The 24,423-nt window shown below is 47.1% G+C and overlaps 1 protein-coding gene across 1 annotated transcript in view; it reads left to right on the top strand.

The window, feature by feature from the left end:
* The window catches only part of ZFHX3 (zinc finger homeobox 3), a 158,500-nt gene that overhangs the window by 129,031 nt on the left and 5,046 nt on the right, over positions 1–24,423 (top strand). Inside the window, 6 exon segments of the mRNA XM_006755838.2 lie at positions 1,883–2,016; positions 2,161–2,361; positions 12,761–12,863; positions 13,982–15,052; positions 15,055–19,383; positions 23,590–24,423. The exon segment at positions 23,590–24,423 is cut by the window's right edge and continues 32 nt beyond it. Of these exon segments, the coding sequence (XP_006755901.1) occupies positions 1,883–2,016; positions 2,161–2,361; positions 12,761–12,863; positions 13,982–15,052; positions 15,055–19,383; positions 23,590–24,423 (6,672 nt within the window).

The following is a 24,423-nucleotide window of genomic DNA, read 5'->3' as shown; positions in this document are numbered from 1 at the left end:
CACGTGCCGGGTCCCTAGGCTGGGGGAGACAGAGGCCATCAATTAGGCTTTCCAAACCAGTGACTTCAGTGCTGAGTCAAATTATTTTCCAACGGAGGGCAATGGGGATGCATTTTCTCACTACCGTTTTCAGGATATTTTTTCCTTCTTGCTTTTAGCAAAATTATAAAAAATGGAGTTCCACATCCAAAACTAGCGAGAGAGCCAACCCCAGCTGCAGGCCAGGTTTCATAACGACAGATCCAGCCGCATCTTGTGACTACACTGAGGGAGCCCTGCTTTCTCCTGGTTAAACTCTGAGCCACCCGTCTTCTCATTCAGTCTCCCGACCCCTTTCCACACCTCAGAGAACGCGTTCCGTCAGCACTTCCATTCCCGCTGTTTGCTGCGGAAGCCTCACGTGACTCTCCTTGTTATTAGTGTTGTGGTCTTTGGGTGGAGTGGGGTTCACAGGACATGGTCTGGACAAACGGATAGGTAACGTCCCCTCTTACCACTCACTCTGAATTACTTTTGTGTCTGGGGCACTGGCTAGATTGGAAGTTAGATTCACCCCTCACCTCATTCCACTCTTCAGTTACTTCTTCCCTGGAAGCAAGTTGCTAAATTCAGACTAGATTTCCCATCCTCCAGCACCCCACATACAGGGAAGGGCAAAAGTAGGTTTACAGTTGTGAGTATGCATAACACAGAGCTTATTCTTGCATTATTATTAATGAACTAGAGGCGGTAGGGTCCCTCAGCATGACCTGCGGGGATCGAGCCAAAACCAGCACTCTGATATCCCCCGAAGGGTCCGGCCGGGAGTGCGAGAGGGCACAGGCCAGGCCGAGGGACCCCACTGGTGCACAAATCCATGCACCAGGCCTCTAGTATGCATATAAGATCTTTGGTTCATCTCTTCCTTCCCTCCCCCATTCCCCCTTTCCTCTGAGATTCATTAGTTTGTTCCATGTTTCCATGCCTGTGGTTTCTGCTCCTGTGTTGAGAGCCTGCCCCCTGGTGGTCAGTGCGTGTCATAGCTACCAGCCGGTCTGCTGGTCACTTAGGCTTTTGTATAGAGAGATTATGTATTACTTCCCATACAGACACCTGTAAGCCTACTTTTGCCTGCCCTGCACTTGTGTGCAGACGTCCATGTGAATGTTCCTCAGGTCACACGGATCGTGTCCTTCATGATGTGCTGTGATTCCAGGAGCTGGGACAGTAAAGTTGGGGCGTGTAGTTTATTACCTTTGTGAAACAGTGTCTGGTACTCAGGTTGATGAGTGGTTTTGGTGAAGCAGTTGGTGAGATTCTTGCACCCACCCTGTGCCCACAGCCAGCAGATTGTGTCTTTTTTTAAAATATATTTTACTGATTTTTTACAGAGAGGAGGGAGAGGGATAGAGAGTTAGAAACATCGATGAGAGAGAAACATTGATTAGCTGCCTCCTGCACACCCCCCACTGGGGATGTGCCCGCAACCAAGGCACATGCCCTTGACCGGAATCGAACCTGGGACCCTTGCGTCCGCAGGCCGATGCTCTGTCCACTGAGCCAAACCAGTCAGGGCGGCAGATTGTGTCTTGATTGGAGGAGGTCAGAATGGACTGAATGAACTGAGCTTTATCCAACTCAGCCTTGTCATCCGTTTCTTTACCATTTTTCCTTAGTGTTCAGCTGTTAAAGAAGTAACAGAAAATTCATGGGGCGGGGGGAAGAAACACTTGCTTCTTTTCCAGCGTGCTTGATAAGTCAGTCTGGATGCTCATCCTGCTTGGATTTTGGTGTTTCAAGAAAATCCTGTGCTATAAATGAATGTTGATTTTCACCCAACACAAAGCCTCCAGGAGCTGGCCTGGTCTGGCTGCTGTATTGCATCTTCTGCTTTTTCTTCCAGCATCGTCCAGCCAAGCAGAAAAGGAGCTGACAGACTCTCCTGTAACCTCCAAGCGCATCTCCTTCCCAGGTAGCTCGGAGTCTCCTCTCTCTTCGAAGCGACCAAAAACATCGGAGGAGACCAAAGCGGAGCAGGTGAGGCGGGAAAGGGGCTCTGCTGGCGGGGGTAGTGTTTCAGACACAGGTGGAAAGGAACTCTTGGGTGGACGGGCTTGGGGCTGACTTGGTTGCCGGTGGGAACTGAAGACTCAGCCAGAGGAATGGGTGTGTTCCCCACAGATGTACCAGTGTCCCTACTGCAAGTACAGCAACGCAGACGTCAACCGGCTGCGGGTGCATGCCATGACGCAGCACTCAGTGCAGCCCATGCTTCGCTGCCCCCTGTGCCAGGACATGCTCAACAACAAGATCCACCTCCAGCTGCACCTCACCCACCTCCACAGCGTGGCACCCGACTGCGTGGAGAAGCTCATTATGACGGTAAGACAGCCAGGAGCAGGATCCTGTGGCTCTCCCTTTCCCAGGGGTCAAAGGTGATGCAATAGCATGGACAAGATACTGTGTTGATGGATGAGAAAGTCAGTGTAGAGTTGGAAATGTCAAAAATGATCCTAGCCCTGGCCAGTTTTGCTAAGTGGATAGAGCAACAGCCAGTGGACCGAAGAGTTACAAGTTCGATTCCTGGTCAAGGGCATCTACCTCGGTTGCAGGTTCCCTCGCTCTGGTAGGGGCAGGTGTGAGAGGCAACCAATTGATGTGTGTCTCTCTCATGTCAATGTTTCTTTTTCTCTCTCTACCCCTTCTGCCCTCCCTTTCTCTCCCCCCTCCACTCTCTCTAGAAATCAATGGGAAAAATATCCTCTAGTGAAGAAAAAATAATTTTTTTAAATGTCTATTTCTGTGCTACACTGTCTGCCTTAGATTTGGCATGACCATGGCCCAAAGAGCTGAATACATATGTGTTTCTCAACCTTTCCGGGTCCTGGATTGCGAGAGGGCGGTTCTCAGGTGTCACACCCTGGAATCGGGCTCCCTGCTCTCTGGTTCCAGGTGCGTCACCTGAGAACCGCAGCTGCCAAGTCACGGCAGCTCCTGCCGTTGAGCGTCTGCCCTCTGGTGATCAGGAAAGGGCTTTCCTGATGGTGGTCAGTGAGCATCATAGCTACCTGTTGGAGCATCTGCCCCCCTGGTGGTCATTGCGCATCATAGCGAATGGTCCCTTAGGCTTATATATATGTAGATGCTCATTGCATCTTCACAAAAGAGTCTGACACATTTACTTTAACAGCTGAGGAAACGGAGGCTCAGAGGAGTTAACTGACTTGATGTCCCTTGTAAGTGGCAGAGTTGAGAGGTGAACTCGCTATTTCCAACTCTAGGAGGGTAGCCCCTGAAACATGGGCATTTCTCAAGTGGACACTTTTATTCTCAAAGCAGGAAAACGGTCAGCTGGATAGCACATGTTGATTCATGCATGAGGGCTTGGCATTTTGAACATGATGTTGCTACGCCTGCAGGTTTTGAAAACATGGCTTTAAGTGGCCTCTATAAACACAGCCCAAAAGGTTAGTATAAAGATTTAAATCTAATTCTGATGTGAAGACTTTTCAAAGTACTACAGGTGACGTGAATGTCTTACTTTCTGTCTGTGTTGGGACTGCTGAGAAAGCCCTTTCCTGATCACTAGAGGAAGAACCACGGAGGAGAATCAGTCCCACCTCTAACTATTTCAGCCGTGGAGTAATGGGAAATTAGTCTGCCTTTTCGTATGAAGATTCCCAGAGAGGTAGTCTGTTCAGAATTCCATCATGTAAAGTGCAAGTCACAGACATGTAACCTCTAGGCCTTTCCCATTCCATTTGGTTATGCAAGATTAACGAATAATGTTGAAAGTGATGTAACTCTCATTGGTGATGCATCAGAGGACGTTAGCAGCCAATGGGAAACTCAAAGGTGACCTAGCATGTATTTCATTTCAGAATTCTTTCAAGTAGAAATTCACTCATCATGGGTACTATCAAATAGAACAGTGAACGCTGTCGAAAGTTTCTCTGTAAGTGAAACCTCTCTGTGGATGGTGGGTTTCTGTAGCTGTAACAGGTTTCCTTGGCATTCTTACCAGCCTTGCAAATAACCTCACCAGGGAATTTTCTCAGGCCTCATTACATTTGCCACCGATGGCCCAGAACCGTGAGAGCCCAAACGAACAGAGAGATATATGGGGAGGAAAGCATTTTTTAAAAAAAATATTTTTATTGATTTCAAAAAGGAAGGGAGAGGGAGAGAGGGATAGAAACAGCAATGAGAATCACTAATCGGCTGCCTCCTCCATGCCCCACACTGGGGACCAAGCCCACAACCTGGGCATGTGCCCTGACTGGGAGTCAAACTATGACCTCCTATTTCATAGGTCGACACTTAACCACTGAGCCATGCTGGGCAGGTGAGAGGGAAGCATTTTCAATACTTAAATTTTCCTTTTGCTCAGGTGGTTATTTTTTCTGTTTAATATAAATCTGGTCTAAGGTTTGCGGGTCAATAGTAATCTGTATGACAGTAAGTTTTTTTTATATGTAGTTAAGGAATAGAATGTAAATTATTTTTCAAACATCCATTGTTTTTTTGTCATATTTTTATAATAGCAATAATAAGGTACACTTCAGGTAGCAAGTCTGGAGGTCATTATGAATCTTCTTAATTTACCAGCAGTCTTCAAGGGCAGGATGTTACTGTTGTGTTTGCTTGGGTACCAATCCCTAAGATATTCCTGGGTATTATCCACTAGCTGGCACCTTCTCAAGCAGTGATTCTCAATCTTTCTAGAGACTGGTGAAAACAATTCAGTAGCCTTACTTGGTTACTCTATGCATACTAAAGTTTGACAACCACTATTAAAACCTCCATCAAGTATTATGCTTATACACAATTGTCTGTACAATGTCAGGAAGCATAGGGATGCCCTAAAACTCATCCATGGAACCAAGTTAATAAATACTCTTCTGGCAGAATCTCTGACAACATAATTATGTAGGAGAAACATGGTCCCTAGAGGGGCTGCACTTGGCACCTTGCACAGAAATCCCTGTGCACCTCATCTTCCCACAGCAGGTGATGGAGATGTTTTCTAGACATTTCTGAAAAGTGTGGACATTGTGGGAAATGGGCTGATTATAGGATGTTGATTTGCTGGGAACAAGAAAAAGTGAATGGATTCAGAAGTAAAGTTGAAAGTTGTGGGAAAGGTAATCATGCAAGGGTTTTTCTCTGTGCTTGGAGGTGTAAGGATGGCTTAAAGGTTCTCTTTGCATGAGAAGATGGAGTCATTGCATGGCTGTCAGTACTGAATTGTTTTTTCAAGTTACGAGGCTGGTTTTATATGAAGTGTTTCCACCTTGATCCTTTAGCTCAGTAGGAAAAGATGAGCAGCCAGGACTGGAGGGGAATTTGTGGCTGGACCTCACTGGGAACTCAGACTCCAGCTTGAGGACTGGATCTTGGTCTCTGCCCTGATGAATCAAAGCAGATACCACTCTCCTTCCTCTGGAAAGTTTGGTGTTAAAACGTAATTTGCATTTGTTAAAACTAAATGATTATAATGAACTTGTGGTTAAAATCCTGCCCCTGGAGGGTATTTTACTGTAATTTCATGAGAAAACTGGCCATGGGGAAGTATTGGTGAGGCTTTCTGACCGTATGTCTCTATGTTACTGGCCAAGTGGAGGAGGGAGTCTGAAAACAGCATGATGAGAAATGCCCCCTCAAATCAGAGCTCCATTTTTTTTAACCATATTATCAAGGAATGGCCAATGCACAGCCATGCATCCTCCAAGGGGAGAAAGTCGTGTCTGCTTTGTCCCTGAGTGGTTGGCGATGACTGGCAGGAAGAGGAGTGAATCTTCCTTCTTGCCAAGTGGCTTGACTAAGGTAGCCGCCTTTGGCTGCTGAATAGGAAAAGCTGGCAAAATTCACTAAATAGACAGTTCCTCGCAGACATGGGGTGTGTCCAGGGTATCGAAAGCTATAAATTCTGGTAAATATTTTTTGCTGTCTGGGTCCAAGGTCTCAGGATATGGTTTGAATTGGGTTTTAGTCCCTCTAAAAGTAAATTCCACCCTGATAAATGGAAATAGATTACTTTCTACACAATGTCTTTCCGTTCAGTTGTAAATGGAGAGTGTTTTGAGGAGGCTTCATTTAATAATACCTTATCAGACAGCTTTCAGGAACCTGCAGTGTCTAATATGTCTGTTGCTATGGTAACAGCTGCTTGCTTATGCTCTGCATCTCATATCTGTGTCTTCCATGGGTCCCCTTCCTTTTACTGATGAAGGGGCTTGAAAAATATTCTCCATTGGGAACAACTGCAGCTCTGGCCCTGCGCTATGGAAACTGCACCCACGGCACTCCATTCTGCTCGGCCCATTGGAAACCGAGCTCCAAAGGGTGTCATTAGACATGTCACATGAAAGAAAAATCTATAAAGCTTAAAAGGCAATGAGACAAGTGCCCCTCCAGACCTGACTGAGCAGCCCGCCCCCAAACTCCGTTCCACAGACCTGGCACCCACTTACAGAAAGCTCGGATTTCAAACCCATGTGGGGACTTGGAGCTACTGGACTGTGTTCTCACTTCCCCACTGACTTGGGAAAGGAGTATTGAGGACGTGGGGGGGCATGTTTTTGGCTGGAAAAGAGAATGGGAAAGACCACCTACCATGCATTTCAATACCCTTAAATTATTCTAATTGATCACTATCGCTCTAAGTGACAGGCCTCACCACTGGGATCCTGGAACATTAATGTCAGGAAATTGTCTTTGTTCCTGATCACTTAACAAAATACAGCCTCCCGGTGGACATGGGGGTTGGCCCCTGAGCATCCCAGGAACACCTTTTTCACTAACCCTTCATCTTCTCTCTCTTTGCTGGTTTTTAATTCACTATTTTTTGTACCTGCATAGGTTTCCCTTCACTGCCTGCAGCTCTCTTTCTCTCTTGTGGGAGCAATAGTTTTTCTCCTGTGATTTTTTTTTCCAGTCAGTATCTATGTTTCTCTGGGCTTGTTGTATGCCTGTGCTTTTGTGAACCTCTGGGATAGGCTGGTCTACCCCACCTCCCACCCCCCCACTGGGGCTATTGGGTGGCCACTGCCCTGGGGCTGTCGCACCCGCCTGGGTACCAGCTTTCTTACTTTGTCTCCATCTCAGAGGAAAGTAATGAAAATAATCGGGCTTCATTAATTCCAAGCCCTGTGAGATGATAGCCATTTGGAGCCTGTTTGCCAATTAGATGGTCTAAATTAGAAGTGACCTTGGTGTACTGCCACTGCTTGCCTCTCTCAGTCTAATGAAGCTCTTCTCCAATTCATTCTCCTTCTCGGCTCTCTTTTCTGTCTGTGTTTCCTCTCTCTCTCTCCTCCCATTCACCTCCATTTTCAGTCTTTGTCATTCTTAGTTTTTAAGATCTGGTTCATGGCCATGTTTGAGTCTGTCCCACATGAAAACTAATGTGGCCCTGCAGTTTTTCCTCATGGGTTTTATCTTTTTTAAAAAGGGAAAGACAACCACATACAAGATATTTTAGAAAGGAAACAAGTCAGAGAGAGAAACCGCTCTAGACTCCATGGTCAGTGCCAGCCTGGAACATTGGGAAGGTCATGAGGGAAGGAAAACACCTCTGAAGTTGTGCTCCAAGAGGTGCCCTGGTTTGCTGGCTGCATTAGTGCAGAGACCAGCTGGCAGGCCCCATAGGCCCTCGAGGTGCAGGAGAGGAGTGAGCACCCGGCCTCTCCCTGGAGCAGTCGGCTTGAGCTGCACCACTAGCTGGAATGCTCAGCTTTGGAAGCAGGTGGGTTTTAACTTCATGCTTGAATGTTTCTAATATATTCAGTACCTCATTCATAGAGACTGGCCAGGTCTGTGCCAGGAAGGCCTGGGTCCAAGCCCCGCCCCCCCGCCCCGGTCTGAGGTTCTTCTATTGATTTTCACTGACAAGTGAAGGATCTGAGGCTTCTTCGGGAGTCGAGGTTTTGGCAAGTCTATAGTTTCACTTGGAAAAGTGAGCCTTTCAGAAAGAAGCCCCACTTAGGCGAGCAGTGCTAAGGCAGTAGGGATGAGTGTCTCAGAGAAACCAGGTTCAAGACTTTCTCTAAGAAAATAGATCTGCTTTCCAACATGTGGAACTTGATGGTTGCACTGATCTAACCTCACACAATGGCTTTGAGAGGTGAATTTGCATGAACAGTTCTATAAGAACTTAGCAAAGTAGACCGCATGGCTGCTCCACATCCGTGACCTGGAGAAAGCAAGGATGGTGGAGGGCTCCTTATAATTCCAGCTCCTTCTATCAAGAATGAAGAAACACTGGTGACCTCTTCCTAATGTCATAGTGGGGACCAGACCCACATCTAACCCTCTGGGTTTTATAAGGGTGTCCTTGGGACTTTAGGGTCCACTGAGCTCATAGAAATTGGAAAGGCATTAAATCATAATAATGGTGAACTGAACAGAACTAGGTATTTATGAACCCATGTCACCTCTCCTTGTATTTAAGAGCAGTTAACTTGAGTTCATGGATTTCCCTCTAAGGAGCCTGTGATTTCCTGAAATTATCTGCACTAGTCTGTGTGTGAAAATGTTTTTCTAGGAGTCTACAAGTTTCATCAAATTCTCTAAAAGGTTAATTATTCTGGATTGTGAGCTACTTGGGCACAGGGACCTTGTCATGCTCTCTCAGAAGCAGGTGGCACAGGGACCCTGTGCAGTGTTTAGTGAACGATGGTCAGATTGAAAAGATGAGCAGAGTCACATGAGGCCCTTCCTTTTCAACAACTAAGCTGCTTTGGCATTGCTTAAGCGTGGAGACTGTCAGTGTGGAACTCTTCTGTTGCTTTTGTTAGATATGAGAATTGCTTAAGCTTGAAGAATTTCAGCATCAGAGCAAACTCCACATTTCTGGTTACACATGAGACCTGTTTACTGGTCAGGAAGATTAGAGCCGCTGTTGGTTTTTGAACTTTCAGCACCTGAGCTCAGCTTTTATACTACATTCCCATCAACTCTACCTACTCTGGAAGGAAGGTAGTGGGCTTGGCTCAAAAGAGTGGGAGGAACACATGTGGTATCTGGGCCTTCAAACCTGTAAGTCTTGCCCCATGTGTGTTTAGGTAACTACTTTTATCTACCTGTATCTTTAGGGGTATTAGAATAATTTCAGTTCACCTCTCCTAATAGGTTAATAAGATCACAGTGGAACTGCCTTTAGATGGCCAAGGCCAATCTTGAGTGACCCAAATTCTGAGGAAATAATGTGTCCAATCAATTGAATTTTCATACCAGAAAAACTTTGTTTTACTTTTGGTTAAAAGTCTGTTTTAATAGTCTCAGGTACCCTCTATACATTAATGGGTAGAATATGGGGACATACTTGAACATGTTTATTAGTATACAGATTATTAGAAAAATCAATCTATGTGGATGGTAGTGTCACTGTAAAAAGTGTAGGTGTTTGGACTTATTGGTACTGGTACCTGGCCAAACCTAAAACGTTTTGTTAGGCTTTGAGTCTGGAGTAGGAGAGAGGGCAGAGGGAGACAGGGAAGAGGGAGTGTGTGTGCATGTGTGCATGCATGAGCAGTGGAGCTGGTGGTGGGATTCAGTTAGTGGAAGGCGAGGTTTGGGCACCTTTGGGATGGCTTTGGTTATATTGTAGCCAGGTTTTGTTGTCTCAGAAACCTACACTCCGCAGTGCTCCTCTAAAGGGAAGGTCTTTACAGAAGAACTGTGCTCAGCAGTTAAATGATTGCCTTTCCAACTGACTTTCAGCTCTCCATCCGATACTGAGGCTTGGATAGTCTGAACCTTGCACACAGTTTTAAAAACAGGGGCGGGGTGTGCCAAGGCAAGTTTTGAAGGAACTGTGCCTTTGGCCAACTCTCCTATCCTTAGAACTCCTCAGAAAGCTGTTGACAGGACTAAATTTATGGCTTTATGCAGAAGCATGCAAACTTTTGAGTGGAAAGCTCTGGGAGCTGGTAGGAGAGGGAGGAATGGACACAAGCATGGGAGGGGTCATTAGTGTCTGAGAGCTGACACGGGGCCCTCCATCACCTGTGCAGCAAGGAGGCTTCTCTTCTCAACCTCTCTGTTCAGACACAGGCGCAGAGAGGCCTTACCAGAACTTCTAAATCCTTAGGATTCCCTTTAGGGCTATTCCTTTTTGCCTCCTGAGAATTTCTTGCTCGTTAAAATTTTATATACCCAGGCTTTTTTTTTCTTCTGAGGGAGATGCTATAGATGAGAAGATGCAGGTAGATAAAAGTAATTACTTAAACACATATGGGGCAAGACTTACAGGTTTGGAGGCCCAGATTAAGATGCAGAGGAGCATGTGAGGTTGATGATTATATTTCGGGGAGAGTTAATTGATGGAAGGTGAAGGCAGACAAAGAACCGCTGCTTACTGCCTTCTTGAATCCCAATCAGGAATTATGATTAAAGTCGCAGCGAGACAACAGAGGGCTGATGAATTGGTGTCTTTTTTTTCTTTTTTGCCGTCATTCACACTTGATTGACTTCAACCTTTCAAGTGCAAAAGTCTCTCTTTTCCATTATTATTCATAGCCATCTGAGTTTTTCTAATTAAAGTGTATGAAAACAATTACTGATCCGTCGTACTGAGTCTGTTAGAGGGGATGTCTGCCTTACTGTAATGCGTATAAAAAGCCCCCAGTTTTCTATAATGATGTGCAGCTGAGGTGTTAGATAATTTTATTCTTTTTTACTCTGTAGGGCTTTTTTTTTTTATTTCTCATGATTCATTTTTCATAATTCCAAAAGATCCCAGGAAAGGACTGTTCCTGCTGCTACAACTGAGAAAGGAGGTGGGGGGGTGTGTCTTTTTTCCTTTCCCTTTCTCCGCCCTCTAGCCCCCAACCTTGTGCTCCCCCTCAGCTGAGGACTATAAATTAATCGGTGACCTTTCACTTCTTGGTCTCCTGCTGGACTCCCTAACCACACTGGTCAGAAATGCTTTCTATTAAAAAGAAAATAGATGGAATGAGTTTGGCAATCTCTGCTCCACTCCTAACGATTCATCAACAGCTAGCGTTAACCAGCTGCCACCAGTTTTGTGTGGAGGTGGAGGTGCAGGTGTCTGTGAGAGCAGAGATTCTGTCACATGTGCACCTGCTATGCACCTGCTCTTATAAACATGGTTTCTCAGAACCCCTCTCCATAGTGCCTGTTGCTTAATCTTGCACCTGTTAGCATCTGGGGTTGCTGAAATTATTCCAACACCCATAAATGTGTTGGGGAGTTCCCTTTCTGGTGTTAGACAGTTGAGCCCATCACTGATGATTCTAGTAACATGTCAGTAGCTATTTTGAGCAAGGCCACGATCTTCAAATGATTAGAAATAGGAATTTACTTAAGATATTTCATTTTGAACAGTAATCTGGTGGTTCCAATCATTGCAACAGCAAGTGAAGATATTATCATGGTATTTGTGTTGTTGATGGGAAAATAGTGCTTTCAAATGGGCTAGGTGCCGTGTAGAAAGGTTAGTGGTGACTGTAGTTTCTGTAACCTTGAGGTTAGATCATTTCTTTGGCTGTCATCAAACAGGAAACAATTTCTGATTCATTTGGGAGTATCTTCACCAACTACCTTCCCACCCTATAGCAGGCAAAGGGACATTGTTTCTTTTTAAACAAAGAACCTTTTATCCTTACTTTGGATATTGAGGGCTGTTTATCACATTAATGTGGGGCAAATGATAAGTTGTTTGGACAGGCTTCTGGCCAGATGGCAGGGAAGTCTAGAGAAATGTCTGAAAAATCTGACCTAAAGTTGCAGCTCTTTTAATCCAGGCTAATTCTGGAATTGCTCTATTGCAGTGGTTCTCAACCTTCTGGCCCTTTAAATACAGTTCCTCATGTTGTGACCCAACCATAAAATTATTTTCGTTGCTACTTCGTAACTGTAATGTTGCTACTGTTATGAATAGTAATGTAAATATCTGATATGCAGGATGGTCTTAGGCGACCCCTGTGAAAGGGTCGTTCAACCGCCAAAGGGGTCGCAACTCACAGGTTGAGAACCACTGCTCTATTGGGAAATGGTGGCCAAAGTGGGGCCACCCTGCTGAAGGATGCTTTGCGGGGCATCCTGTGTAGCTGGGACACTGGCCAGAGGTTCCCCTCTGATGCTGTGTACCTCAAGCAGAAACTCCACAAGAAATCCTGGCTTAAGTGAGTCAAAAGAAATGCTTATTTGCACTTGATCTGAGCTTGTAAAGGGTTACAAAAATGTTGTTTCCTGGAAAAACCGCCAATGTGCCTGCGTATCCTCAGCCTTCCTTTGTTCTCTTCTCTTCTTCTTACCCTTTCCTTTGCTCTTATTCCCCTCCTCTTCTTGCCTGAATACATTTTGAAAACAGTACTACAATGCTCCCTGCTTCAAGATTACAGTGTACTTTACTAGGTATGATTTAATTAGGGCCCTTATTATGTTTTCAGCAGCTTAAGGTGGGCCTTTCAACTTATCTACCTAATTGGTTGCACAAGAAGTTTCACAGCCCATGACAAAACATTGTCAGTGATCAAAGTCAAAATTCTGCATAAAGGAAAAATATTAATAATAAGATTATTCTTCAAGTGTGCACTGCTAATTATGTCCAGAATGTAACCGTAGAAACACTTTTGACTGATGTGAGCTTTGTCTAATAAACATGAATCTTCAGTGAGCTATGAAAAGTGACACCTCCAGCTTTACACTGGTGAAGGCTAATTTTGCTTATTAAATAATTGTTACACATTTCCCTATTCTGTGTCTCTTCCCTCTCCATTTGACTCTCTGTGTTTCTCTGCCTCTTGTTCCTCAGGTGACCACCCCTGAGATGGTGATGCCCAGCAGCATGTTTCTCCCAGCGGCTGTTCAAGATCGAGACGGGAACCCCAATGTTGAGGAGGCAGGCAAGCAGCCTGGTTAGTGTCACTATCCTTGACCCCTGCAAATGGGAACAGAATGAAATGTCGGGCCGGGATTTTTCCCAGAGCGAGGGTGCCGAGTCCTTTACAGTACTCCTAAGCTGACTGTAACTGATCAGAAGATGGGGGGCACTGTTGGCAGCCACTTTGTACTCTGGTTCTTGGCATATTTTTATGTACTACTCACATGGTTTAAAGTGATAAAAATCAGGTGAGAACAAGTAGGATTTTGGTGGGCACATTCCCTTCAGGAGTGAATAACCTGAGACTCAATGAACAGACCCATAACTCACCATCCTAAGCTGTTAAACACTCCACCTCTGAGAACTTTATTAGGAACTTATAGAGCACATGGGGGATTTCAGGGCTCTGGGTTAGTTATCTTTCTAGGAGCTTCCTCCACTCCAAGTTCTCTGAGTCTTCTAGGATTGCCTCAGGATATAGTATAGGAGTACCTTGTCGTAGACAGGGATGATGGTGGTGCCCCACGATGGTTCGTACCTTGATAGATTAGACCTCCATTTATGAGGCTCCTCTACATCGTTCACCTCCTGTCAGCATATCAGGTCATGGACAGCTGATCTGGGTCAGAATATTTATGGGTATGCTCACTATAGGGAAAAATGTACTGTATTTTAATAATTGGCCACTTGAATGTTCATTGCTTATTGAATAGAAATAACAGTCAAAATGCCTAAAAATATATTCCAAAATTTCTTAAATTATAATGGACCACAGTTCTCAAATACGCCCCATAACTCAGGACAGCATTAATTCACATATTCTATAATACTGATCCATGTAAAAGGTGAATCCACTTAAAGTCAGTAAGCTTCAAACCAGTTCTGGAGAAATTGAGGATTCTGAGCCAAGCAATTTTAAATATTGTTTAAAAGATAGGAGGCAACACTTTTTGTATTTCCTTTCAGTCCTCTCTGTTCATGTGGATCTGCTCCTAATATGTGTGCTCTATTAGAGGGAAGGAAAGCAGGAGGCTGTGTTTTTCCCTCATAGTGAGATTCTGTGTTCCTGAGGCCTTGCTAGGTAGACAGCTCTTGGTGCCATCCTTGAAACAAAGCCCTCTTTATCATTGGGCTTGATGTGTTTTTTTACAGAAACCTCAGAGGATCCTGGAAAGAACATCTTGCCCTCCATGAGCACAGAGCACAGTGGGGATCTGAAACCCTCTTCTGCTGACCCAGGCTCTATGAGAGAAGACTCGGGCTTCCTGTGCTGGAAGAAAGGGTGCAACCAGGTTTTCAAAACTTCTGCGGCTCTTCAAACTCACTTCAGTGAGGTTCACACCAAGAGGCCTCAGCTGCCTGTGTCAGATCGCCACGTGTACAAGTACCGCTGTAATCAGTGCAGCCTGGCTTTCAAGACCATTGAAAAGCTGCAGCTGCATTCTCAGTACCATGTGATCAGAGCTGCCACCATGTGCTGTCTTTGTCAGCGCAGTTTCCGAACTTTCCAGGCTCTGAAAAAACATCTTGAGACGAGCCACCTGGAGTTGAGTGAGGCCGACATCCAGCAGCTTTATGGCGGCCTTCTGGCCAATGGGGACCTTCTGGCAATGGGAGACCCCACCCTGGCCGAGGACCACACCATAATTGTTGAGGAAGATAAGGAGGAAGAGAGTGACTTGGAAGAGAAGCAGAGCCCCACAGGCAGTGACTCTGGGTCAGTACAAGAAGACTCAGGCTCAGAGCCGAAGAGAGCTCTGCCTTTCAGAAAAGGCCCCAACTTCACCATGGAGAAATTTCTAGACCCTTCTCGCCCTTACAAGTGTACCGTCTGCAAGGAATCTTTCACGCAAAAGAACATCCTGCTGGTGCACTATAATTCTGTCTCCCACCTGCATAAGTTAAAGAGAGCCCTTCAAGAATCGGCATCTGGTCAGCCAGAGCCCACCAGCAGCCCAGACAACAAGCCTTTTAAGTGTAACACTTGTAACGTGGCCTACAGCCAGAGCTCCACTTTGGAGATCCACATGAGGTCTGTGTTACATCAAACCAAGGCCCGGGCAGCCAAGCTGGAGGCCGCAGGTGGCAGTAGCAATGGGAACAGCAGCAGTGTCTCCCTGAGCTCCTCTACCCCAAGTCCTGTGAGCACCACTGGCAGTAACACCTTTACTACCACCAACCCAAGCAGTGCTGGCATTGCTCCAAGCTCCAGCTTACTGAGCCAAGCCCACTGAAAAGTGTCCTGGGGAATCCCATCAGTGCCAACATCACTTCCCCTTCAGAGCCCAAGGAGGCCAATCGGAAGAAACTGGCAGATATGATTGCATCGAGGCAGCAGCAGCAGCAGCAACAGCAGCAGCAGCAACAAGCACAGACACTGGCCCAGGCCCAAGCTCAAGTTCAAGCTCACTTGCAACAGGAGCTGCAGCAGCAGGCTGCCCTGATCCAGTCTCAGCTGTTTAACCCCACCCTCCTTCCTCACTTTCCCATGACCACTGAGACCCTGCTACAGCTGCAGCAACAGCAGCACCTCCTCTTCCCCTTCTACATCCCCAGCGCTGAGTTCCAGCTCAACCCTGAGGTGAGCTTGCCAGTGACCAGTGGGGCGCTGACGCTGACCGGGACGGGCCCGGGCCTGCTGGAAGATCTGAAGGCTCAGGTTCAGATCCCACAGCAGAGCCACCAGCAGATCCTGCAGCAAAGCCAGCTTTCTCTATCCCAGAGTCACTCTGCCCTCCTGCAGCCAAGCCAGCACCCGGAAAAGAAAAACAAATTGGTCATCAAAGAAAAGGAAAAAGAAAGCCAGAGAGAGAGGGATGGTGCTGAAGGGGGAGAAGGCAACGCAGGACCAAAGGAGTCTCTGCCAGATGCCTTGAAGGCCAAAGAGAAGAAAGAGCTGGCACCAGGGGGTAGCTCTGAGCCTTCCATGCTTCCTCCACGCATCGCCTCAGATGCCAGAGGGAACGCTACCAAGGCCTTGCTGGAGAACTTTGGCTTTGAGCTGGTCATTCAGTACAACGAGAATAAGCAGAAGGTGCAGAAAAAGAACGGGAAGACTGAGCATGGAGAGAATCTGGAAAAGCTCGAGTGTGACTCCTGTGGCAAGTTATTTTCCAACATCCTGATTTTAAAGAGTCATCAAGAGCATGTTCATCAAAATTACTTTCCCTTTAAACAGCTGGAGAGGTTTGCCAAACAGTACAGAGAACACTACGATAAACTGTACCCCCTGAGGCCCCAAACCCCAGAGCCGCCACCACCTCCTCCTCCACCCCCTCCGCCTCCACTTCCTGCAGCACCACCTCAGCCTGCTTCCACGCCAGCCATCCCTGTGTCCGCACCACCCATCACTTCACCTACAATTGCACCGGCCCAGCCATCCGTTCCGCTCACCCAGCTCTCCATGCCCATGGAGCTGCCCATCTTCTCACCACTGATGATGCAGACGATGCCACTTCAGACCTTGCCAGCCCAGCTGCCTCCTCAGCTCGGACCTGTGGAGCCTCTGCCTGCAGACCTGGCCCAGCTGTACCAGCATCAGCTCAATCCAAGTCTGCTCCAGCAGCAGAACAAGAGGCCTCGCACCAGGATCACGGATGACCAGCTCCGAGTCCTGCGGCAATATTTTGACATTAACAACTCCCCCAGTGAAGAGCAGATCAAAGAGATGGCGGACAAGTCTGGGTTGCCCCAGAAAGTGATCAAGCACTGGTTCAGAAACACTCTCTTCAAAGAGCGGCAGCGTAATAAGGACTCCCCTTACAACTTCAGCAACCCTCCTATCACCAGCCTGGAGGAGCTGAAGATTGACTCCCGGCCCCCTTCGCCGGAACCTCAGAAGCAAGAGTACTGGGGAAGCAAGAGGTCTTCAAGAACACGGTTTACTGACTACCAGCTGAGGGTTCTGCAGGACTTCTTTGATGCCAATGCTTACCCAAAGGATGATGAATTTGAGCAACTCTCTAATTTACTGAACCTTCCAACCCGAGTCATAGTGGTGTGGTTTCAAAATGCCCGACAGAAGGCCAGGAAAAATTATGAGAATCAGGGAGAAGGCAAAGATGGAGAGCGGCGTGAGCTTACGAATGATAGGTATATTCGAACAAGCAACCTGAACTACCAGTGCAAAAAGTGTAGCCTGGTGTTTCAGCGCATCTTTGATCTCATCAAGCACCAGAAGAAGCTGTGTTACAAAGATGAGGATGAGGAGGGGCAGGATGACAGCCAAAATGAGGATTCCATGGATGCCATGGAAATCCTGACACCCACCAGCTCCTCCTGCAGTACCCCAATGCCCTCACAGGCTTACAGCACCCCTGCACCATCAGCCAATACAGCTTCCTCCGCTTTCTTGCAGCTTACAGCAGAAGCTGACGAACTGGCCACCTTCAGTTCAAAAACAGAGGCGAGTGATGAGAAACCAAAGCAGGCTGAACCTCCCAGTGCACAGCCAAACCAAACCCAAGAAAAGCAAGTACAACCAAAGGCAGAGCTGCAGGTGCAAGACCAGCCTGAGCAGAAGACAAACGCAGCCCAGCCAAAGCTTCCACAACTGACTTCCCCCACTTCATTACCACAGCCTCCTCCACAAGCACCACCTCAGTGCCCCTTACCCCAGTCGAGCCCCAGTCCTTCTCAGCTGTCCCACCTGCCCCTCAAGCCCCTCCACACATCAACTCCTCAACAGTTGGCAAACCTACCTCCTCAGCTAATTCCCTACCAGTGTGATCAGTGTAAGCTGGCGTTTCCATCGTTTGAACATTGGCAGGAGCATCAGCAGCTTCACTTCCTGAGTGCGCAGAATCAGTTCATCCACCCTCAGTTTTTAGACAGGTCACTGGATATGCCTTTCATGCTATTTGACCCTAGTAACCCTCTCCTGGCAAGCCAGCTGCTCTCTGGGGCCATACCTCAGATTCCAGCAAGCTCGGCCACTTCTCCTTCAACTCCAACCTCCACTATGAACACTCTGAAGAGGAAGCTGGAGGAAAAGGCCAGCGCGAGCCCTGGCGAAAATGACAGTGGGACCGGAGAAGAGCCTCAGAGAGACAAGCGCTTGAGGACAACTATTACACCGGAACAGCTAGAAATCCTCTACCAAAAGTACCTACTGGACTCCAATCCAACCCGAAAGATGTTGGATCACATTGCGCATGAGGTAGGCCTGAAGAAACGTGTGGTACAAGTCTGGTTTCAGAACACACGTGCCAGGGAAAGGAAAGGACAGTTCCGGGCTGTGGGCCCAGCCCAGGCCCACAGGAGATGCCCTTTTTGCAGAGCCCTCTTCAAGGCCAAGACTGCTCTCGAGGCTCATATCCGGTCCCGTCATTGGCATGAAGCCAAGAGAGCTGGCTACAACCTAACTCTGTCTGCAATGCTCTTAGACTGCGATGGGGGACTCCAGATGAAAGGAGATATTTTTGATGGAACTAGCTTTTCCCACCTACCCCCAAGCAGTAGTGATGGCCAAGGTGTTCCCCTCTCACCTGTGAGTAAAACCATGGAGTTATCTCCAAGAACTCTTCTTAGCCCTTCTTCCATCAAGGTGGAAGGGATTGAAGACTTTGAAAGCCCCTCCATGTCTGCAGTTAATCTAAACTTTGACCAGACGAAGCTGGACAATGATGACTGTTCCTCTGTCAACACAGCAATCACAGATACTACTACTGGAGATGAGGGCAACGCAGATAACGACAGTGCGACGGGAATAGCAACTGAAACCAAATCCTCATCTGCGCCCAATGACGGCTTGACCAAAGCGGCCATGATGGCAATGTCCGAGTATGAAGACAGGTTGTCATCAGGTCTGGTCAGCCCAGCCCCGAGCTTTTACAGCAAAGAATATGACAATGAAGGTACAGTGGACTACAGTGAAACCTCAAGTCTTGCAGACCCCTGCTCCCCAAGTCCTGGTGCAAGTGGGTCAGCAGGCAAATCTGGAGACAATGGGGACCGGCCTGGGCAGAAACGCTTTCGCACTCAAATGACTAATTTGCAGCTGAAGGTCCTCAAGTCATGCTTTAATGACTACAGGACACCCACCATGCTGGAGTGTGAGGTCCTAGGCAATGACATTGGACTGCCAAAGAGAGTTGTTCAGGTCTGGTTCCAGAATGCCCGGGCAAAAGAAAAGAAGTCTAAGTTAAGCATGGCCAAGCATTTTGGTATAAACCAAACAAGTTACGAGGGACCCAAAACAGAGTGCACTTTGTGTGGCATCAAGTACAGCGCTCGGCTGTCTGTACGTGACCATATCTTTTCCCAACAGCATATCTCCAAAGTTAAAGACACCATTGGAAGCCAGTTGGACAAGGAGAAAGAATACTTTGACCCAGCCACTGTACGTCAGTTGATGGCTCAACAAGAGCTGGACCGGATTAAAAAAGCCAATGAGGTCCTCGGACTGGCAGCTCAGCAGCAAGGGATGTTTGATAATGCCCCTCTACAGGCTCTTAACCTTCCCACAGCATATCCGGCACTCCAGGGCATTCCTCCTGTGTTGCTCCCTGGCCTCAACAGCCCCTCCCTGCCGGGCTTTACTCCGTCTAACACAGGTGGGTTCTGCTCTAGGTGATTCCATTAGCATTCAGTAGCTGCCCATTTAGCCCTTTGTTCTGTAACTACCATCCATACCCTCTGAGTGCTGGGCAGATAGGAAGCTTCAACAAAACTTCATGTTGTACATCTTTCTTTGACTTCCCAGTTCAGGGATGGCATCTCCTGGTTGGATTGGTCTCCTCTGAAACCATTCTTGTGCCCTGTGTTCAACAGCACAATCGGGGCGAGTGGGAGAGGTGTTACTTTCAAGAAAGAAGCTTCTATTGTAGACCCTTCCATTTGGTGCTTCTGGAAATCCTGATCCCTTCTAGATATTTGTTGAAAATATCTAGCTAGTTCTGGATCGTGCCCTATGGAAACTTGTTCAAGAGAATTTAAACCAATCTTTGCCCTTACCTGTGTGGTCCCTGCACCCTTCTTTAGAGAGCTACTCTGGCATAATTGCTGTCAGGTGTCCTCTTACTCCTAAGATTCTCTTCTAGCCAGAACAACAGTGGCTGTGTCAGTTTGTGCTCGAATGCACTGACTAGGAATCTTGTATTGGGCAATGTGGTTTTGAATTTTGACATGTTTGTGTTAGTACTCCAGACAGACAAATAATGTTAATGGTCAATTTTTAGGGGTATTCAATCTGCATCGTTTCCTTTTGCCCATATCCCCTTTTGTTTCTCTCCCCTATTCAGAATCATATACTTGGTACTCTCATTTTTCCATTTAATGGGGAGTCTCACAGTTCTTCCTGTGTACCTCTCTTGTTTGTCCTTACCCATCTTCCCTGGATCCACCTGTCTTTCCTAAATTGGACTTCTACAATCCTCTAAGTCTTAGACACAAATCATCAAGTTGCCTTCATGGCCTGCATTGGCCAGTGCACAGTCACCAAAGGAGAGCCCCTCAGAGGGCCTTCCTTGCATTCAAAACATGTCCCTGTTCCCAGGAGGTGAAGCAGGTCTTCTACTTCACAGAGCAGTCCTGGTTGAGTGAAATCCAAGTTTTACAATTTTGGCAGGGAATTACAGACCATAAGGCTACCTCATTCCTGGTCCCAGTTTCTTAGCCAAAGAGAGGAACAAGAAAAGGAAGCATTAAGATATAAAAGTCGTTGCTTATGTATGTTGGCAAGTTAGTGTCACAGAATGATGCTCAAGCCAGCTAGACATAAGCCAAGAAACAAGCTATGGAAAGTGGCCAGACACTGAATTATCCTTGCAGCCCAGGACCTTGGCAGAGGGGCTTGGGAAGGCCCAACATTTCATAATAATGTGAAAAAAAATTAGAATCAGAATGTCTGATCTATTCCCCTTGTTTTACAGATGAGAAAACTGAGGCCCAGAGAGGTCGAGACCCTTCAGCAAGCTAGGGTAGGAGCCAGAGCTCCCACCCAGGCCTCCGGGCTCCCAGTGCTATGTGCTCCTTCCACAACACCCAATATGAGCCAGTCAGTCAACAGGTATATGTTTAGTGCTACTCAGGTTCTGACCACTTAAAGTGGACTTAAGATGGAAAGATATGCTCTTAATTATTCAAGGCAGCCAGCCAGATGTGCCCCCCATAAATACCTCCTGACTGCACCAAAGCTCACAGGAGCACTGGATCTGGAATGGGAGGGAAGAAACCTGTGTTTAATATGTCAGGCCCAATGGTAACCTTTACCATGTAAATCCCCACAACAATTTACTGTGGAAAACTAAGCAGTCAGCGAACGGGTCCAAGATCACACATGGCAAATGTGTGTCAATCATAATCCATATCCTATCAGTCTGACTCCAGAGGTGCATGCCTAGGTCTCGGGGATGTAGTGCCTTGCTTGGTTCTGATCTTACAGATGAGAAAACCAAGGGCACAGAATTATTGAGAATATGTTGAGCTACTGTATCAAATGTGGCTAGTGCAGAGCTTGTAAATAGCACAGATTCAGTAACCATTTCTTAAAATTTTGAATCTTTTATGTAGACTGTCAGTTCAAGATATAGAAAGTCCATCTAAAGCCTTCTGACCTGGATCTTTCTCCTGAAAACCTGATGTCATAGAGATGGGGAAATATCTCCTTCCCCTTCCTTTTGGCTCTGGTTACAATCTAAAACTTGGAGTAGGCCTGTTGTCTAGAGGGAGGCGGAAAGAGCCATGTCGCAAATTGAGAATTCATAATCCATTCCGTTTCAGCCTCGTTTGTGCCCGTTTGTCCAATGAGCCTTACTGAGTTTTTCTTAGTCGGATTTATCTTCTCTGGTTTCAGCCCCTTATGAGCGTTGAGGAAATTGGATGTGTTAATTTCAGAAGAGTACATAAATGATGCTATGTGGTGCTGAGGGAAGCATCCTCCTTGTCTATCCAGACATTAACGGATGTTTTTCTGCAATTGGCAACTTGAGACAACTTTGTTCTCTTATCTGAAAGTTGAGTGTTTTCCAATGCAGTGCGATAGCCCCGTAAACACTGAAGTCAACATTGTCTTCACCCAGGTCTGGGCTTCAGAGTGTTTTATTTTTTTCTCATGAGGACAGTGTCACATTATGGAACCACTACCACAGCTTTCTGGCTGTGACCCAGATAAGTGGTGAGGGACCATAGGGTTTGCTTTTAAATTCTGGTGCTCACAGAAGTGAGGGGCTATACCACTGTCTAGTTTCTTGGGTGTAGCAAATGTAAAGATAATCTGAAGGCTGCTGCCTATGAACTCTTCTCAATTCTTGTCTTTTTTCAGCATCTCATCACCCAGCACATCCTTTCTCCCCACCACCTTACTAGTCTTTACAAACCTATAGTTTGGTGTACACGTTTGTCTCGCTATCTGAAAGTAGAGTGTTCCTATGAAACCTTTCCTAAGTCAAAATGGCAGGAAGTGAAGCAGCAGTCATCTTAGGACACATCTTGCTAACAAATGCACACAATCGATCAAGATAAAGCACAGACACTCATAGAAACAGCTCAAAGCTATGATGCTGAGTGTAGTTCCTGGGGAAGGAGTTTGGCAGTCCCACGCTCCCTGTTCAGGGTGCGCGATGCCTCTACTATAGCTCACTGCAAAGCAAACACTGAATGCTATTTTCACTTTTTGTATTTCTTTGTTAGCGAAAATAGGTATTAGTGTAGGTTTTTCCTAAAAGCAAAGTGGCACAAAGTGAACTTTTGAAGAGCGGGGATATCTGTACTAGCAGCATCAACATCATTTCCATGACTCCAGAACAAAAGCCTCAAACCAGAAGATAGGTCTGAGGGTATATTAGGCTCTGGGCTGGATGGAAGCTTTACAAGTAGTGGTAGGTTAGGTCTGCGTGTGATTGAGGATGGGGCTGTACTCCATGTGTGTCTAGTGAGTGACATGGTCAAAGACCTCTGCCACCCATAAGCAATGGTACCTAATGTAGGATGCAATCTTAGGAATTGATGGTGGCAGCACTTTGGGCAGTTCCATTTCTGACATGTTTTTCTCCTCTTCCTATGGCTAGTTTTTCCACTGTCTACAGCCCTAGCCCTGCTGTGTGTCATTCAAACAGGGGCAAGAGCAGAAAGTGTTTGTTTCTCTAGAGGACTGCAGATCCTATTCCTAGATGGTTACATTTTTTCAACAGATTTGTTAAAGCAGATCAGCTGAGCCAAGACACTGGAACAGTGTTCCCTGAATAGACTGTTCTGATTTCTTCCTACTCCTCCTCCTATGTCTTTCCTCTTAACAGATCCATTCAGCTGCAGAGGTGCATGTGTATAGCCTATTTGTTCACATTGTCTTGAGGCTTGGCTAGGTTTCTTGCTTTCCTTCCCTCTCCTTTCCTGTCACCTGTCTCCTCTAGACAACTTCTGGTGAGACCTCTTGGCTGTAGTATTTTTGTGACACTTTGACGAAGGCTCTTGGTCCCAGCTAGTTTAGGGGCCTCCAGACTAACTGCCTTGGGTAGAATGAATGGTAGCAGGGAGCCTGGCAAGAAAATACGAACTAGTGGGGTGGGCATGACACATTGGCCAGCAGGCGCTTGGCTGGAAAGGGAAGTGTGGGAGCGGAGCTGATCCAGGACTCGGGCTTGATTAGAATACAAGGCTCTCCAACCCTGAGCCTGGCTGACACCTCTGTTGGAAATGTCGGTGTAAACCTTCAAGTATAAACCTTGAGACCTCAGACTCTGCCAGTGACACAGGTCAAAACATCTTGAACTTCAGCCTCACCACCCAGACTGATGTGATGTCTCTGTGTCCATTCTTTTCAGCTTTAACGTCTCCAAAACCGAACTTGATGGGTCTGCCCAGCACAACAGTTCCTTCCCCTGGTCTCCCCACATCTGGATTACCAAATAAACCGTCCTCAGCGACACTGAACTCCCCAACCCCAGCACAAGCCACCATGGCGATGGCCCCTCAGCAACACCCCCAACCCCAGCAGCAGCAGCCACAGGTGCAGCCACCGCCAGCAACCCAGCCTCCACCTGTGCCACAGCTCCCGCCACAACAGCAGCAACAGCAACGCAAGGACAAAGACAGTGAGAAGGTAAAGGAGAAGGAAAAGGCACACAAAGGGAAAGGGGAGCCCCTGCCTGTCCCCAAGAAGGAGAAAGGAGAAGCCCCCACGGCAGCCGCAGCCACCATCTCAGCCCCACTGCCCACCATGGAGTATGCAGTGGACCCTGCACAGTTGCAGGCCCTGCAGGCAGCCTTGACTTCAGACCCCACAGCGTTGCTCACGAGCCAGTTCCTTCCTTACTTTGTACCAGGCTTCTCTCCTTATTATGCCCCCCAGATCCCTGGCGCCCTGCAGAGCGGGTACCTGCAGCCAATGTATGGCATGGAAGGCCTGTTCCCCTACAGCCCTGCGCTGTCACAGGCCCTGATGGGGCTGTCCCCGGGCTCCCTACTGCAGCAGTACCAGCAATACCAGCAGAGTCTGCAGGAGGCGATCCAGCAGCAGCAGCGGCAAATGCAGCAGCAGCAGCAGCAAAAAGTGCAGCAGCAGCCCAAAGCAAGCCAAACCCCAGTCCCCCCTGGGGCTGCTTCCCCAGACAAAGACCCTGCCAAAGAATCCCCCAAACCAGAAAAGCACAAAAACA

The sequence above is a fragment of the Myotis davidii genome, unplaced genomic scaffold (assembly GCF_000327345.1).
Source record: "Myotis davidii unplaced genomic scaffold, ASM32734v1 scaffold453, whole genome shotgun sequence".
Taxonomy (NCBI): Eukaryota; Metazoa; Chordata; class Mammalia; order Chiroptera; family Vespertilionidae; genus Myotis; species Myotis davidii.
This window is presented reverse-complemented; position numbering and strand designations above follow the sequence as displayed.